Source organism: Micromys minutus (assembly GCF_963924665.1).
Source record: "Micromys minutus genome assembly, chromosome: 25".
Taxonomy (NCBI): domain Eukaryota; kingdom Metazoa; phylum Chordata; class Mammalia; order Rodentia; family Muridae; genus Micromys; species Micromys minutus.
In genome coordinates, this window is record NC_137960.1 from 22,393,410 (window position 1) to 22,412,390 (window position 18,981).

The window sequence follows — 18,981 nt, forward strand, 5'->3', positions numbered from 1 at the left end:
ATATATATATATATATATATATATATATATATATATATATATATATGTTTGGATCTCAGGCTTTATTCGGAAAACCTGGCAACTGTGTTCCAGAGAGGAGGGGGCTGGGTTTCCTTTTGGGGGCTTGTCCTCCGTAGGCTGCAATAGCCCCCACGTTTTCCTGTGACCCTAACATTGGAGCTGTTGCCTTCTTTTTAACATTGTATGCACACACATGTACAGATGTGAGGTCACACACACATGGATGCACACACTTGGAGGGGGGGGTCAGAGAACAATTTGCAGGAGTTGGTTCTTTCCTTCCGTGTGGGTTCCAGGACCTGCACTTAGGTCACGAGGCTTAGCAGAGAGTGGCCTTTACCACCTCACTGAGCCATCTTGCCATCCTTCTGCCTTTCTCATTATAACTGCAGGTTTCTTCCCTGGAATCCAGTTTTCCATCCCCCTCTTTTCTCCGGGGAGACATCTCACTTGGCAGCTCCTAGATTGGCCAAGTGTTGCTTCCCGGTCTTCCTGGCCCCTTCCTCATCACTGGAATGCCTATGGTGGGTGTCTGCACTCTGAGCTCTTTGATCAGTACTTCCCGTGGAGCTCTGAGAACCACCTCATTTTTTTTTTCTGTTGGTGTGTTGAAGAATGGGGGTTGGGACAAGCTATTACATAAGGGCTTTTCTATCAGCTGCTTCTCAAAGGGGCTAAGCCTGGACCTTACAGACAGGCTCAAGACTTCAAGGTCCAATAGACTCCCCATCCTGGGGACTCCCAACCTGTCCATTGGTGGTAGCCTCAGAGTGGGTCATGTCCCCTGTCATAAACAAAGTCTCCTTGGTGTGACACCGGTTGACTCTCCTGGAGATGGATGGTGTGTGAGTCAGCTCCAGCCTGTCTTCCTCGGTTGGCGTCACCCAGGGGCAGCACCGGAAAGCAAGCCGGAATCCAGAACGAAACCTAGAGAGGGTGGAGAGTCACTTTAAGCAAGGGACCTACAGATACAGGAGCCGTCGGCCATGTCTAGCTCCCTTGCAAAGGAGCCTCACCTTGAAGAGTCTACCAACAACTCAGGGCGGTGGAGAGATGAACACTTGAATGGATTTAGTTTTTTGGGACAGCCAGAAACACCGGGAATATGGCTCATGCCAGTAATACCAGCACTTGCTAGGCATGGGCAAGAAAGATGGCATCAAGGTCCAAGGTGACCAAGTGGTGCCTTGACATGGAAAAGAAGGAAGAAAGGAATGGAGGGAGGGAGAAGGAGGGAGGGAAGGAGTGAGGGGGGAGAGATAAACCAAAGTGTATTACAAAGGTGTCATGTGATTTAACTGGCTTCTAACAGAGAGGAATCTTAGAAAGAACTGGGGTTCATGCCATGTGTGTGGAACAGGAAACCTCCCCAGGAACTACTTCAAAGGAAAACTGGCACATTGGAGCTACCAAGTATGGGTGTATTTGCTCAAAATATAAACAGCCCTCACTCAAACCGAGCGGAGGCCTGTAAACCCAACTCCTCGGAGAATAAGGAAGCACAGTTAAAGTATGAGGCTCGCCTAGGCAGCTTAGGAAGACCACACTTCAAAACAAGGCAAGGCCTGGAATGTTGCTCATTAGTAGAGCATTTGCCAAGCATGCCAGAGGCCGAGTTCAATCCTCAGTACTGGGAGGACAAAAAAAAAAAAAAAGTCGAAAAACAAACAAAACACCCACCCTTCTCCACGACGCCACTGACTCCTCTCTCCTCTGGATCTGAGGTTGTGAGGATGGTTTTGAACTTTTGATCCTACAGGTGTGCACCGACAAGTCCAGCTTAGGCAGATCAAGCCTTGAGCTTCTTTCGTGCCTGTCAACTACATCATTCCCGCTTTGGTCTGATTATTTTTTTATTTGTTGTTGTTGTTGTTGTTTTTTTAATGTGTGTGAGTATTTTCCCTGCACATGTCTCTGTGACACATGCATGCATTGCCCTGGGTGGGTGGCCAGAGTACGGTGCTAGATCCCTTGGGACTAGAGTTACAGGTGGTTGTGAGTCACTATGTGGTTGCTGGGATTTGAACCAGGCTTCTCTGGAAGAGCAGCCAATGCTCTTAAGCACTGAGCCATTTGTCCAGCTGATTCTTCTGAAGGGTAAATCGGACCTTGTCTCCCAGGTCTTGCTGGCTCAAAGCCTTGTAGAGCTCTCCCTGTTGGTGAGCACTTGAGCTCACGGCTGTTGGTTCCCTTTGCAGGGAACTTTGGCCCAGGCTGCAGAGCAAAGTCAGTTGCTCCAGCTTCTGCTCAACTGTAAACTGCACCCCCCACCCAGTGTCTAAGACCATCAGCACTTCCTGCCCACCTTCACATATTATGTTTGTCTACTACATTATGTCTGGCCCCTCCCACCCAGGCTGTCAGTGCTTGCCAAAAATATATTTTATATTAATATTATGTATAATTTGCAATAAATATAAATTGTATATAATATAGTATATAGTATATATACTATGTTATATTTATAATATAGTATATAATATAAATATAGTATAACATACACATACAATATGATATATAACATACACAATATATGTGTCACATATTATATGTTATATATTACACATTATATGTTATATATTACATGTTGTATATTATATATGCCATATTACATTTATATATTATATTAACTTTATTATATACTATATACACTTTAAATATACTATATATATGGTATACACAGTACATTATATATCATATGTATTATACAATGTACTATATATACACTGCATTGTATATACTATATTATATATCATGTTAATATTATATATATATCTTTGCTTCTGCTTACTCCTTAACCCCTGAGGCTTGTAAAGTCCTGGGCACATGTGGCCATTTGTGCGCATTTTCAGAGCTGAGAGTCCAGACCTATATGAGTGTTATCACAGAATGACACTTCAGGGGCTCGAAGTGTTGAATGTTGTGCAGTGTCCAAGAACTGTGTGATTGGGTAACAGAAGAGTGGCAGGCACACAGATATGGGAGCTGGTGGCCTCTCCCTGATGTGACAGGTGGTCCCCAGGCTTTCAGGTCGATCTGAAAGTGTGAGAGGGATACGCTGGGAAGCAATGGAGATACAGGAAATTCCAAATCCTGTATCCTTTGCCATGGGCCAGGGCAGTCTTCCCCTTTTAGGCTCAGTTTTTCTATCTGTACAATGGGAGACCTCTTTTCTGTTCTTATCTATTTACCTCTTGTGAGCTAAAGATTCCAGGCATCCAGTAAGCACTCATAGAGCCTGGCCCAGGCAGGTGGGCCAGATGAACAACAAAATCTGAGTGGTGTTATGTGGAGTTTGGAAGCCTGGGTAGTTGGCTGATACAAGTTATGTTACGAACAAAGAGGCCCCATCCTCAATGTTGTTAGACTACACCTAACTCAGAGTCTCCCTCTCCCAGCCTCTTACCTGTCCCACCCCAGGCTGAAAGTCTCACTCTGTGCCTCCTGGAATCCTGGGACTTGGATTCTGCCTGGCTCACCACCTCTTCTCTAACCAAGAGTGCTAGAGCTGGTGCCAGGATATCTCAGACTCCAGGACCCCAGAAACAGCAGAGCCAGGAGCCAGATCCCAGTCCCTCCTCCCCTGGTCACATCCTGGGAGGGGCAAGAAACACATTGCCAGCCCCCAGCCCTGCCTCCAGCCTCTTTAGACACCTGCCCACCCAGATCAGGCACATCCTTGGGAGAAAGTAATGCCAATACTTTAAGCCGCTGAGATGGCTCAGTGGGAAATGGCATTTGCTGCAACCCTGGAAAACCAAGCTCCATCTCAGAGACCTACATGGTAGAAAGAAACTACTACAAATTGTCCTCTGATCAGCACATATGTGCCATGGCACACACACACACACACACACACACACACACACACACACACACCATAAAAAAGAAGAAGAAGAAGAAGAAGAAGAAGAAGAAGAAGAAGAAGAAGAAGAAGAAGAAGAAGAAGAAGAAGAAGAAGAAGAAGAAGAAGAAGAAAAAGCCATCTTGTTGGTAGTCCTATCCATCCAGGCTATTCCTCCCTTTCTCTTCTGCCTCTCCCTACACCCCCCTTCCCTCCATCTCTCTGATCTTGCCTGTCTACCTTCTCCCTTGTCTCTGACACAGACCCCAGAAGAGACGAGGACAGACATAGGCACTTTGGCTCAGCAAAGGACAAGGTGAAGGAGATGGGACTCAGGCTAGATCCAGGCCGCAGGAAGGGGTGATGCTGTGGGCTCATCTGGAGGGCAGCATTCCTATGTGGTATCAGGGGCAGCTCCCGGCTCTGGCAGGAGTTAGAGGGGAGGTCACTCACCCTCCCTGTGGGTGGGGCGTAGGGCTAGGGTGGGACTCACCTATGATTAAGGCAACAATAAATGATGGGGTTGTACATGGTGGAGCTCATGGCCAGCCAGAAGAGCGCCAGGTAGACCTGTTGGATAAACTTGCGGTAGTAGATGTCTTCTTGGAAGGTTCCCAGGATGAAGTAGAGGTGATAGGGCAGCCAGCAGATGGCAAATGTCAACACCACCAGTACCATGGCCTTCACAAACTGGTCATGGAGAGACTCTGGTCAGTCTTCAGCATCTGAGTCCCAAGCCTCAACCCTCCAAGAACCAGTGTGGGGTACCCTTCACCCCAACCTTGACAGCTTTCTGCTGTCAGACCCCAACCACCTTTCTAGCCTCCATCCCCTGGAACATGTATTTGGCACATGCTCCAGAGCCCACCACCCCATGGCATCGCCACAGGAAGGCTTGTTCTTCCCATGAAATCTTCCCCTGGAGCAGCCCAGCCCTATGGTCTACTCTCCCATCAGATGTCCAGGACTCTTTCTCTGGCAGTACCTCTCTGTCTGGTCTGCTCTCTTAGGTTCAAGCTCTGGGACCCAAGCCAGCCTCCCCTGGGATCTTTTTCTGCTTTAGCCCTTCTATCTGTGTAGGCAGTGAAATTCCAACCCGATATCCCATCCTCTGCCTACAGACCAGATTCTTGAGCCATCCCTAGCACCTCGCATGCCCGGCATCTACAGGCGCATTCTTGTGTTGCTAAGCACCGCTGAGGACTAGAAGGTGATTTGGAGATGGTAATGGAGACCAGCTTCCCAGTAGGAGGGGCACCTGAGTAACAGCCCTGCCTGCTACAGTAAGAACATGGATGAAAGATTGGTCCAGCATTGGCCTCCAGATTGCTAAGACTCTTTCGTGGTTCCTATATAGGTTCTCTGAGATGCCCAGTGACCTGGGTCATGTACTCCCTAGCACCCCCTAACGGGTGGGTTTTGGGTCCCCATGGCTTCCTGGAGCAGGTTCCCGCACCCCCATCCGGCTCCCACCGCACCCAACCTTCCGCTTCCCACCTTCTTCTTGGCCTGCAGATGGCGCAGGTTGGCCCCATGAGCCTGGTGTCTGGGTACCGCACGTTTCCACAGCGTGAGGCCGATGACACTGTAAGCCGGGAACATCACCACTAGAGGCAGGAAGTAGACGAGGACAAATACCACCAGATGATACCTGAAGGGAAAGTCGGGAACCTGGGTGGGCAGTGGGTGGCCAGATCCACCAATGCTCACCCAAGATTAAGTTCCCTGAACCCCACAGCCCCACCTTGCAACCCTACCCTGGAATTCGGTTTAAAGAAAAATGAAGGCAACATTTGCTAGTATGCATGCCAACGCTGGACTTTCCTCATAAAAAGTAACCGGCATCAGCCAGTTCTTCCGTGGCACGGAAAAGGAGGAAAGCTAACCAGATTTTATGTTTATTTAACATCGAAACTGGAATGCCAGCACCAGTGAGACAGTGGGAGTCGGGGCTTGCAGCTTGATGTCCTGAGCTGTGATCCCAACAGTCCAAGTATGGAAGCAGGAGGTTGGGGTGTTCCTAGTTAATCCTCCATTCATAGTGAATTAGAGGCCAGCCTGGGATACAGAAGACCCTGTTTCAGATTAAACACCAGTAAGGCCCAAAGTTAACACTCCCTCCACCATTCACAATGTCTTCACCCAGAATCCTCTCTGTGTATTGTTGCTATGCTGTGTGTGCAGGATATGTGTGCACATGAATATATACTTATATTAAATAGGTAGGTCATATGTGATATCATATGTATAGAATTGCAGGAGCCACACTACAGAAAAGTCCTTATCCAGAGATGGGCAACAGAGAATCCACATTCATAGCCCCCATGTCCTCTGCTTCCTTCCTCCCAACACTGGATACATGGCTGTGCCAGTAAATACCTTTGGGCAAGGTTCTCACACCACTGCGCCTGCAGAGTTCCCAGGGAGGATACCTGGGTTGTATTGAAGATCATCGTTCTGTTTTGTTTTGAGGAAGACACTATGCAGAAGGCATGTTAGTGGCTCCATTTCTGAGAACACCATAGCCTTCTGGATAAGCCACAAGCTTTCTTCTGTCTCCCAAGAAGGCCTTCTGAGGAGGGTCCTTGGAACATCAAGAGATGGGCCAGAGAGCCCCCCTCCACCATGCAACTTCTTCAAAAAAAAAAAAAAAAAAGCACGTGTATATGTATGTGACATGCATGTGTGTATGTGCAGCTGCATGTGAATAGGTACGTGTGTGTGTGTGTGTGTGTGTGTGTGTGTGTGTGTGTGTGTGTGTGTGTAGGGGGGGGAGTCAGGCAGAGATTGATATGGAATGTCTTCCTCGATTTCTCTCTCCCTAACGTTTTGAGGCAGCCTCTCTTGTTTGAACCCAGAGCTCTCTGACTTGGCTAGTTCAGCGGACCTTGCTCTATATCACAAAGCCCGCTTCTGAGTACTGGGCTTACGGGGGAGCCTCTATGCCTGCTTAGCATTGATCTACAGAATACACATGCATTCTCTAAGATGTGTACACATCCATCACAAGCCCCCACACAGACACCACATGTATGCAGTGCATGTGTGATGGGTGCAGAGATACACACTCCAGCAGATGCACATGCTGATATGCACACTCCATCTGTAGATACACATGGCTCCACCTTACCAAGATGGCCGACTGGCTGAGCACCCAGACCCTGAGGCAGGGTTGCCAGCATCTGCTTTCCCTTTCCTCGCCCTGCCTCGCCGCTCGCTGCCGTGTTGTCCAGAGCACGTCTTGTGATCTACTTTCTCCACCACCACGATGGAGACTACAATGCCTACGGTGGTCACGAGACTTGTGAGAAGGAGGCAGGAGGATCAGAATTTCAGGCCAGTCTAAGGCTACATCAGACTGTCCCGAAAATCAAGACAACAGGTTGGGGATGGAGCTTAGTTTACAGGGTGCTTGCCTGACACACACAGGCCCTCCGTTCCATCCCACATACTACATAAAGCAGGCGTGGTGGTAGCAAGGTCAGTACTGTCTAAACTTAAATAAATAAAATGCCAATTTAATATAAATATTAACTTAACATAAATATTATAATCGCTATTATAACGATTATACTATTTTATAAAGACTAAATTATTATATTATAATATACTAATTATTATACTAAATTATAAACATTATAATTGATGTTAATATTAATTTGATATAAATATTATAATCAAAATGATTTAATATGAATGAAATATAATGCTCTATAACATTCAAAGAATTAAAAGCATTTGCACCCCAAAGTACTTACAACAGGCCTGCTACTTGGTATTACTTTTAGTATGGATGGTCCCCAACTTATGTTTTGGTTTAATGACTTTGCCTTTCTGATGATGGAAATGTAACAAGGCCCTTAGCAGAAGCTACACCTTGAATTCTTACCTTCCTGTTTGCTCTTAAGAAGCTGGGCAGAGACAATGAGCTGTCCTCCCAGTTAGCTACTGACATCACTCACACCTAAGGGGTATTTCCCCCGCTCACAATGGGTTTATTAGGATAAAGCCTCATTGTTAGTTTTTGCTGTTTTGTTTTGAAACATGGCCTTCTGTAGCCCAGGCTTACCTCGAGCATGCTATGCAGCCGAGGATGGCTTTGAATTTATGGTCCTCTTCCCTTTGCCTCCCAAATACTGAGATCACAGGTGTGTACAGGCACTCCCAGCTTGTATGGTGCTGGGAATGCAACTAAGGGTTTCCTAGATGCTAGATAAGCAGTTTATCACCGAGCCACAACCCCAGCCTCTCACTATCAGCTGAACAGCCTCCGTATAAACCTGCACTCACATGATCACATACATAGCTTCAGAGTAGCATGCGTATTCCTAGGCACACACTACACACAGACACGAGCCAACATATAACTCCATGTACCCTGGGGTGGGGCTTACAGTAGGAGCATCTTGCCTCCGTTGTCATTGGGCCAGGCCACCACACATTTGGTGGCCCCCTGGTCTACAGTGATGGCAGAGTAGAAGCATTGTGGGGAGGCAAGAGCCAGGGCTACCAGCCAGATGCCAGTGATAACCGCCTTGGTGCTGGGGGCCGAGAGCCGTGGCTGGAAGGGGTGGACGATGGCCATATACCTACAAGCAGAGTACAATGTCAGCAGCTGGCATCCTCATGGCCCATCCCCCCCTCTTCATCTTCCTGCCCAGGTTCCTACCCTCCAGCTCCTGCCCTGTATGCAGATGCCAATCTGCAACTGGGTAGGGTCCTATTCAATCTGCAGAGAGAATCAGCTTGCATGGCCCTCTGTGAGGTTTTCTCCCCTCCCTTCCTGGGGCTCCTTCTTCCTCTCCGTACTCACTGAAGTCACAGGCCACCTTCTTGATGAAGCTGTCTAGAGCAGCCTCAGATGCTACCTCTCTGGGGACGGAGGGTGCTGTGGGGGCTTGAGCCGTACTTGTTGAGCCCACAGCGTGGCGGAGTGCAGTGGTTTTGACAGGGAGCATCATCTCCATTTTCCCACATCAGGAGACATGGGCAGCACTGACTTTGAGTTCTGATTGGTCCCAGCTTGCCCTGGCTTGCCCTGAATCCTGTACTTCAGGATCCACACAGCCACTGTAGGAGGACCCTGTGCTTAGTGGGGACCATCAGCCTAGGGCCCAACTGAGGAAGGCCCACTGCTTGCTTCTCCATGGCTAAAGGACCCGAAGGCACCATTCCCAAGGATTCATCCACCCTCCTTACGTACATTCTAACTGAGGCTTGGTTCTCTCAGCAGGACAGAGGAGACGCTGAGTGTCACAAGTCTGTGAGCCATAGACAAGAGCACAGGCCCTTCATTAGAAAAAGATAAACTTGTTTATTTATTTATTTTGTTTCTTTTTGAGGCATATTTTTTTTACTACGTAGCTGTGGCAGGCCACCAACTCACAACAACGGCTTCTGTCTCCCAAGGGCTGGGATCAAAGGCTCCCTCACTATGCCCAACTGTCCATTTGGTTTTTGAGACTGGGTCTGAGGTAACTCAGGCTGGTCTCAAACTCTGTACATACAGCAGGACGAAATTGAGTTTCCAGTTCTTCTTGCCTCCCCCTCCCAAGTGCTAAGCCAGTACCACCATGCTGAGCAGAAATCTTTGTGCCTGTGGGTGCTTGTGCAGGAGTGAGGCCAGAGACCAGTGCTGTGTTCCTTAAGACTCCCAGCTACCTTGTTTTCCGAGGTAGGGTGTCTCAAGGGTCTGGAACTCACTTGTTGGGCTAGGCTGGTTGTCCAGCAAATATGGGGATCCTCATGTCTCTAACCTCTCCTGCTGGCACACTTTGTCCATGTAGGTGCGGGGTGGGGGTTAGAACTTAGATGTTCTCGATTACGCTGAAAGTTCTTCACCGACCAAGCAAGCTCCTTAAGCTCAGGGCAAAATTTCTTTCTCTATCTATCTATCTATCTATCTATCTATCTATCTATCTATCTATCTTTCTATCTATCTATCTTTCTATCTATCTTTCTATCTATCTATCTATCTTTCTATCTATCTTTCTATCTATCTATCATCTATCTATCTATCTATCTATCTATCTATCTTTCTATCTATCTATCTATCTATCTATCTATCTATCTATCTTTCTTCCTCCCTTTCCTTCTTTCTTTCCTTCTATCCCTTCCCTCCTTCCTTTGTTTGAGACAGGGTTTCTCTGTAGCCCTGGTTATCCTGGAACTCACTCTGTAGACCAAGCTGACCTCAAACTCAGAGACCCACCTGCCTCTGCCTCCTGAGTGCTGGCACTGAAGGCATGAGCCACTATCAGCCAGCTAGAGTAAGCATTTAATATGAGGGCCAGGTGTGGCAGCTTATGCCCCATTAGGAGAGAGAGTCAGGTCCTGGGAGTTTAGAATCAGTCTGGATTTGAATCCTGTCCCTACTGTTTCCTGACAACAAGATCTTGAACAGATATCCTTAGCTCTCTGGGCCTCCATTTCCATCTCTATGAAAATGGGTCACTCTTAGGTGGCCATATGGAGGAGGTCATATATGCACATGTGCACAGGAATGAGCGTATTCCTGTGTACTCACTGTTTTCAATTCATCAGGGAGAACTTTGGTCATGGTTCATGGGTCAAGGGTCAAGGGTCACGGACCCTTCAACTCTGGGATGAGCCTGAACTTTGAGACAGGGCTGGAACCACAGACTGTGGTGTTGAACGGTATGCTTCCCTGTTTGCTGAAGCAAAGCCATCCCCACCAAAGCCTAGAACATTACGTCTTATCTGCTGCTTGGAATATTTGTCCTCTAGAATTCTCCAGACTGAGCCTGATCTCCCACTCATCTGTGCTTGGATCCCATCTTCCCAACGAGACCCACCCTGGTGCTCATGGAAGCCTGTAACCCAGAGGTTCTCGGCCGGCGGGTCACTCCCCCCCCCCCCCCCCCCCGGGGCAGACCTCAATCTAGAAATATTTACATGACGATTCATAACAGTAGCAAAATTACAGTCATGAAGCAGCAACGAACAAAATTTTATGGCTGGGGGTGGCGGTCACTACCACAGCATGAGGAACCGAGCCAAGGTCACCGCATTTGGAAGGTTGAGGACCACTGCATGTGACCTGTCCCGCCCTGGCACACACATCTTGGCACCTGGAGATTCTTTCCCTTTAGCTAATATTTGTTCACAACACTCATGATCTCAAAATGTGACACCATCTTTATTTGTTGGGAGGTGGTGGTGAGCACCTTTAACAGAAGCAGGTGGATCTCTCCGTTCGTGGACAGCCTAGTCTACAAATGGAGTTTCAGGACGGCCAGGGCTCCACAGAGAAACTCTGTTTCAAAAAACAAAAACCAAAAAGCCCAAAACAACAACAACAAAAATATTTGTAGGCTTAGAATTTAAATTCTTACTGTGGCAGGAACATTAACATTGGGGTTTTTACCCAGAATAATGGCAGACACTAAGGATAAATTTGTTGAGTGAAGAAATGGAGGAAAGGGGCCAATAATATGGCTTAGAAGGTAAGGCTGCTTGCTGCCAAGCCTGATAACCCAAGTTCAAGGCTCCAGAACCAACAAAAGACTAAATCCCTCAAAAAGGACTAGAAAGATCTGAGTCCTGCAAGTTGTCCTCTGACCTTCCCAGGTATGATATGACAATGTGTGTGCTAATATGTACACACACACACACACACACACACACACACACACACACACACACACCAAGCACATAAATTTAATAACAATTTTAAAAAGAGGAAGAAGAGTTGCTGTAGCATGGTCAGAGACCTCTGAAAGAGCAGTCATTAGCCTCCTGCCTGACTTCCTGACTTCCAGGCTCCCTCGGAGCCTTCTGCCACCCAGCCTCGCTCCGAAGTGCACGCTCTGTGAGTCTGTGTGCTAAAGTTGCCCCCATCCCCATTGATGGAAGTTCCCCAGCCCCTGGACCTGCGCCTGGCATAGAGGAAGCATCCTAAATTTGCTGCATAACAGAATAGAAATGCTTAGGGGAATTCACACAGACCCGGGAGGAGGAAAGGATGTTCAGCAGCACCAGCCCGATTTCTGAAAGACTTCCCTGAGTCCATCACCCAGAGAACTGTGTTCCATGTCCCTGGCTTGGCTCTAACTCTGTGGCTGACCCTAAATCCTAATTATCCTGACCCCTCAGGGAACTTGTGTGTAAAGTTAGAAGCTGGGTCCATATGAATGGTGTTCAAACTTTTTTTTTTGTCTCTGACAACCGGCTACATTGCTTAGGATGATCTTGGCAACTCTGACCCTCCTCTGGCTTACCTCTGAGCGTGGGGAGTATGGGAATATACTACCATTTTATACCTGATTTATGTGGTACTAGGGGATCAAACCCAGCTGAACAAGCACTCTGTCAACCGAGTTACATTTCATTTTGAATGACTTGAAAACATTGTCTCAAAGGAAATCTCTAATAACTCCATGAAAAACAACCTACAGTTCAGTGGTGAGAGGCCGTGGGTGAAGGTTTCTGGGGAAGTTAAGGGAGGTGGGGATTCTGGAAGATGGGGGGCTCACATCCATCTAACAGAACTCTATGTACCAGAGGGTCTCATGGCGCTGTCTCCCCTACCATTCCTGTGTCTTTGCCTCACTCTGTCCTATTGCCTCTCGTCAGATTCCTGCTCCCCGAGGCATACGAACCCTCTCTTATCCCAGAACTTCCTGTCCCAGAAGTTCTCACTAAAGAAGGTGGTCTTCCTCCACCCCATCTTTGGCCTACTCCTTAAAGGTCACTGTTGGTGACCTCCCCTTCCCTGGCTGGGATTATTAAAAAGAATAGCATTGTTATAACTTAGATGCAACACTCTAACCTCATGCAACATTCCACTTTCTTTCCCCTAAATACAAAGGCAACGTGTGCAGCTTCTTCCACAAAGAGAACACACAGGAGACCATTCAAAAGTCTCTAGGAACACCTTCCTTTCCAGCCTCAAGCAAGCTCCTAGGGTGAAGCCATTCTGTGTCTAATTTGACTCTCCAGCTTTGGCCCCACATCCCTTTGTCTTCTTGCTATGAACAGAAACTGGTTCCTAATTCCCTGGGATGAGCCCCCCTCCCCTGCCCCCTGCCCCTTAACCTGATGCCCCACTCTTGCCTGTCTGCAGCGATGGCAGTCATGGAGTAGATGCTGACGAACATGGCTGTGATGGGAAAGAGGTTCTGGAAATAGCAGAAGGCACGGCCAAAGTACCAGATGTTATGACTGGCATAGATGAAGTTGAAGGTCGCGTTGAAGGCTGCCATGCAGAGATCTGCCAAGGCCAGATTGATGATGAAATAGTTGGTGACCGTGCGCATCCTCTCATGAGCCAGAATGATCCAGATGACGGTTGCGTTGCCCGTTACAGCCACCAGAACCAGGGCCAGGTAGGCCGTGGCCCATAGCGCCAGCTGCCAGGCAGGCATGGAGAAGGCTGTGACACCCGTGGTGTTGCTCACAAGGCCAGACAAGTTGTTGGTGTCAGTGACAATGGCACGGACCCCCATGACTGATTCTGGGCCTGGAACACAGGGTCTGGCTCTGCGGTTCCGTCTTGAATTGCCACCGAATAGAAAATCCTCTTTGGTGTGTAGATTTATGGGGGGTGGGGGTGGGGGAGAACGGTCCAAAAGCAGACACGTGTAGTCAGAGGACCACGCCTACAACTCAAGCAGAGATGAGTCAGGCCGAGCTGAAAGCAAGGTCCCAGTCAGACTGTTGAAGCATCTCGTGGAGATGGAGAACTCAAACTCCAGGTCTCAGAGCAGGGGGCATCCTGAAAACACGTCAGTTCTGCTCTTTTACGCCGGGGCCAAAAGGCTGAGAGTCAGAGAGAAGATGGGCTTAGCAACGGGCATTCAGGAAGTGGGTGACAAGCCAGAATTTGAGTTCAGATCTTCCTTAATGCTTTTCAGGGTACACCCCAGATGATGGATATGTACAGTTTGGCAAGTCTGTGGGGTCCTATACGTCCGCTGTGCAGCCGGCTGCTCTCCAAGCTTTGTGGTGCAGGCTCCCAATGCTGCCAACACTCCGAGGCTGCTCCCAGCTCCTCCCTGAAGGGGCGGACAAGGGCCTTGGCAGAAGTGCTGCCTGCTCCCGCCCCCTTTCCACCCCCTGCTTGCACGGCTGGCCCTTGTCTCTCTAAAGATTTAAGACCTACTGCGAAGCAGGGGGAGACCTTGGGGAGCGAGGCACAGCCTGGATGGGAGTGGCATCAAGGGCATGTGCCTTAGTGCTTGCATTCTGCTCCGTGGGAGCTGTGGGGCACACTGGCATTTGCATTTGGGAACGAGAGGGACTTAAGCTGACTTGGGAACCCCTAGGGAAGTCATTCACTCTGCTTGAAAAGGAAAGTGTTCAGAAATACCTTGGGGTATGAGGGTGATTTGATGGGGTGTCGGAAATGTGGTAAGGTTCTCTGGGACCTTTTACCTGCTCTCTGACTAGACAATCCTGGCCATTTCTCCAGCCTCAACTTCCTTGGGTGTAAAATTAGAAATTGTGCCTGAACAAATGGTGTTGAAATCCCTGCCCCCACCCCAGCCCCCTCTGAGACAGGATCTTACGTATCCCAGGCTGACTTTGAACTGCCATTAGTCCAGGATAAACTAAATTTCTGGTCCCCATGGGCCCGCCTTCCAAATGCTGGGCTTTGAGCTGTGTGCCACTCGGCCTAGTTTAAGCAGTTTTGGAGACTCGTGCTAGGCAGGCGCTCTATGAACTGAGCTACATGCCCAGTTCTGAGTTCTGTCGTGGGGAAAAGACACTGATGCACTCTAAGACACAAATAACGCTAAGCCGCATGCCCCGAGGTCCTCTTCTTTCATTCTCGAGTTGGTTTCTCGAGACTGGATTTCTCTGGGTAGCTTTGGCTATCCTGGAACTTGTTCTTTAGACCAGGCTGGCCCCAAACTCAGACCCACCAGCCTCTGCCTCTCCGGTTCTGGAATTAAAAGTGGGAAGCACCACCGCCCAGCTCAAAGCAGTTCTTATTGTGAATTTCCTGAGCCTGACAGTGCCCGAATATCTGTTATTTGCCGTCCAAGCTACACCGATGTGTCATGTGTGGGATGGAAGACCCAGCCTTTGACTTTGAAGATGTCCTTCCGGGGCTTCTTGTTTTCCCCAGAATGAGTTAGAGGGATCTGAAACTTCTGCGCCTAAATATAGACCTGGCCACGTCTTTACCACGTCACCAAGGCCTGCTTCCGCTGTTGGATGGGCCACCATGTTTTGACGTTGGTCTCTTACCCAGAGGGTCTCTGTCTTTGATCACTTGGTGGCGGCAGCTGTGTCCTATCAGCCCTGTATTTGCTTCTGTCCCATGCTTGTTTGGCCTCTGTCCTAGAGGCAAAGTATGTAGTGGTAAGTACGGAAGCCATTTTCTCCTCTCTGGCCTGCTCTCCGTGATCAAGAAGCTGCACTTGGTTGAACTCAGAGCCACAACCCTGGTGTAGAGTTGGGGTGCCTGAGAGTGTGTTACCAGCTTCAGAAGCCCAGAATAGCACATCTCCACCCCTGCTACTCCGTTGTGTATGTGATGGGGATTATACTTTAGACCTACTAAATCTGAGTTTTTATTTCCTCCTTAAATCATAAATTCTTGCAGCTTTCCCGAAATGTGCCAGAAGACTTGTAGGCTCAGGGTAGAAGAGGTGGGGGGCCCTGGGACAAAGTGGGGCTGGTTAGCTGTGCTACTTAGGGTGGGCCCCTGGAATTCATGGCTGGGCAATGATCTTTGTTTTGTTTTTTCAAGACAGAATTTCTCTTTGTATTCCTGGATGTCCCGGAACTTGCCCTGTGGACCAGGCTGGCCTCGAACTCACAGAGATCCACTTTCCTCTGATTCCTGAGTACTGGGGTTGAAGGTGTATGCCACCAGCCTGAACAATGGTCTTAAAGATCAGCCTTCAGTAACAGGGAAGGGAGGTACTTTAAATTACTTGCTGTTGTCGAGACATCAAAATGGGAGGGTTAAGTCAGGCACAGGGATGCAGTGCAGGAAGAACAGGAGTTAAAGGCATCCTTGGTTACATAGCCTGTTCAAGGCCAGCCTGGACCACATGAGACCATGTCACAGACAATGGTCTGGGGAAATATCCTTAAAAGCTTGAGAACAAGGAGTTCTTCGTGCTAATGGGGTATCTAAATCATTCTTCCAACGAGCTTCCCTTCCTGGGCATTCCTTCCCACAAAGGAATTAATTCCCTGGTTCACCTGAATAAATGTATATATTCACATCCGCCATCAAATAAACCAACATGAACAAGCAAGGATGGTCAGGAGGAAGGCTTCCATCTGATAGACCTGCCCTAAATCTCCCGGGAGACCTCCATATTCTCAGCACTCACTAGGAATCAGACTGGTTCTGTCCATCCTGACCCTGGCTCTGCCTCCAGTCTCTGCCTGGCACGCAGACTCCCAGACTCCAGGAGGAAAGGACAGACACCCCCAAACCGACTCCCCGTGGACTCCCACTTCGAACTTTGCCCTGCCTTCTCCCAGCACAGAGTTCCCCCCACCCCAGCAGAAAAGCAGGTCTCAGTATGACAGACCAGTATTTGGCAAAGTCGGGAAAGGAAACAGCAGCAAAGGAAGATGCTCAGGCAGACCCGACAGCGGGCAACTGCGGTCTCATCCAGGCTGCTCTCCAGTGCAAAAGTGGATCCATACCATAGGCTGCAGGACCCCTAGGAACAGACCCTTGACAAGGCAGTTCTCTGTAGCTGAGGTGAGGCCTGCAGGAGCATCGGCTAGTCACTGTCCCGCATCACACCCAGTAGAATGCTGGTGGTGGGGGAGGGGGCCCAGAAGGACAGGATGGCACATGTGCTCACAAGAGTGCCTTGCTGGTTTGTGTCACTGTGACTCTAGAGAGGCCTGGAGAGTGTAGTTAAGAGGAGCCTTGGTTGGTTTTCAGTTATGACGAAAACCAATTTATGGAGAGAGAGAGAGAGAGAGAGAGAGAGAGAGAGAGAGAGAGAGAGAGAGAGAGATGGTTTAGTCAGCTCAGTTTTAAAGGCTCAAAGTCCAAACAGTATGGCATTGGTATTGGGAAGAGTCCTGCTACATATGGGACAGGCAGGCAGAGACAAGAAACCAGAGACACAGGCCAGACACATGGCTCAATGGTTAGAGCACTGACTGCTCTTCCAGAGGTCCTGAGTTCAATTCCCAGCAACCACATGGTGGCTCACAACCATCTGTAATGGGATCTGATGCCCTCTTCTGATGTGTCTGGAGACATTGACGGTATACTCAAATAAATTAAATAAATAAACCTTTAAAGAAAGAAAGGAAGGAAGGAAGGAAGAAAGAAAGAAAGAAGCCTGAGACACTGGGAATGGCCCAGTCTTGCCTCTTTATAAAAACCCTGGAGTGCTACTAGGACTCTATATGAGCATCATTGATTCCCTCTACTGGTGGCTATCTCCCCAGCGAACTAAGCAATTCTCAACGGGCTTCATGTCTTAATGGACAACCTCCAGTCAACATCATTGCCCTGGGGACCGACTTCTAGCACAAGAACACTAAATCCCATGGTCAAAAAAGGAAATGATATTTTCAGGGAGTTTGGAGCATAAAAGAGTATGAGTAGCCAGATGGTGGCCGCAGTGCAGGCAGAGGCAGGTGGGTCTCGAGTTCGAGGTCTGCCTGGTCTACAGGGTGAGTTCCAGGACCTCGAAGACTACATAGAGAAACCTTGTCTTGAATAACAAAAACAACAAAATAAAACAACGAAAGCCAAATATGAATGACAAGGATGGGAAGAATCAGGAAAGTTTTCGAAGCCTTGCAGGCTAGGGGTCCTTCATACAGTGAGAAATGTCTTTATTTACTCCCCCATATTTAGTCCAGGCTTTGCCTTGAACTCATGAATGTAGCCCAGGCTGGCCTCATTCTCCCACCTCTGCCCCCAGAGCACTGGATTTACAGGTGTGTCCCCCCCTCAGACCTGGCTCGAGAGATGGATTTGGAGGTTGGCCAATTGTGTTTCCTCTGGAGGCTATGCTGGGTCACAGATCTGTGAGACACTAGTGTCAGGTACCACCGGCCACCACAGTGTGGGGGGCGGAACCTGGTGAACATGGACCGTACAAGGAGGACAACTTGGGGGCAACATTTAGGATGCAAATAAACAAATAGTTAATGTAAGTAAACGAATTAGAGTAAATAATTAATGATGTCAATAGAATAACTCAAAAACAATTTTATAAAAGGACAACTCGGTGAGCCTTTTTATACTCCACAAACTCGGTCCACAGGATCATGTTTGCCTGCCTGCCGGTGGCAAATCTACTTTGGATCACAGTACGTGGGGGTAGAGGCAGGCAGAGCTTTAGGTTAGCTTTAGCTACACGAGACCCTGCCTCAATAAGACAAAGATCACCCTGAGACTTTGCCCTTAATGTTTGGGGAGTTAAAAAAAAAAAAGTTAAAAAAAAAAAAAGTTCCTCCTTTCATGAAGGTGCTAGCAGGCTGTCTTTATTAGTTTTTGGTTTTTTTTGTTTTTTTTTCTTTTTGCGGTGATAAAACACCATGAGTAAAACACCAAAATGAACACACCCTTGTCTCTGTAGCAGACTAACAGGGTACTAGAGGCAGGTGTGGGGGTCTGCAGCGTTCCTGGGGCTCCCCTGTCTGTAAACGACAGGACCCCAGGATGGTTCTTCTGGGAGGCAAACTGTGTACCCCCCTGGCAGGGAGAATCAGTGGCCCAGAAATTCAAGCCAAGAGATGAAGAGCCCACTCCTGCCAAGACCGAAGGCTTCTTGTTGACATCTTCTTTAAACACAGAGAGCGCACTGGGGCAGTGCTGTGCCCTAAAAGCTTGAAGTTTATCTAGGCAGAGGAGAGAGGCCAGAGTGTTTACATCTACCTCGAGGCTGGTATACACAGAGCTCAGAGGCTCTTAACACCCACACCCAGCCCTGGGCTCTCACAGAATCTGCCCATCTATGGCAGGCAGAGCAGGAAGTGGTGAACAGCCCATCGCCTCCCTGAATGGGGAATGGGGGGGGGGGCTTGAGCATCTCTGAGCCAGCTTCGGTATCTTACAGGACTTGGCAACTACTCAGGATATCAACCAAAGTGATGAGGAGGCCTGGCTTGAGGTGAGGAAAGGGGCTGTCACAGTCTGACAAGTGACTTCA

The 18,981-nt window shown here is 48.5% G+C and overlaps 1 protein-coding gene across 1 annotated transcript; it reads right to left on the bottom strand.

The window, feature by feature from the left end:
* Nucleotides 1-728: 728 nt before the first annotated feature.
* On the bottom strand, nt 729-13,332 carry TACR2 (tachykinin receptor 2; the record flags this gene model as incomplete). The annotated part of the gene is made up of 5 exons (XM_080938314.1): nt 729-948; nt 4,359-4,555; nt 5,363-5,516; nt 8,260-8,454; nt 12,935-13,332. The coding sequence occupies 5 exons, from the start codon at nt 13,330-13,332 to the stop codon at nt 729-731; spliced, it is 1,164 nt and encodes a 387-aa protein (XP_080794440.1).
* Between the last annotated feature and the right edge of the window lie 5,649 nt (nt 13,333-18,981).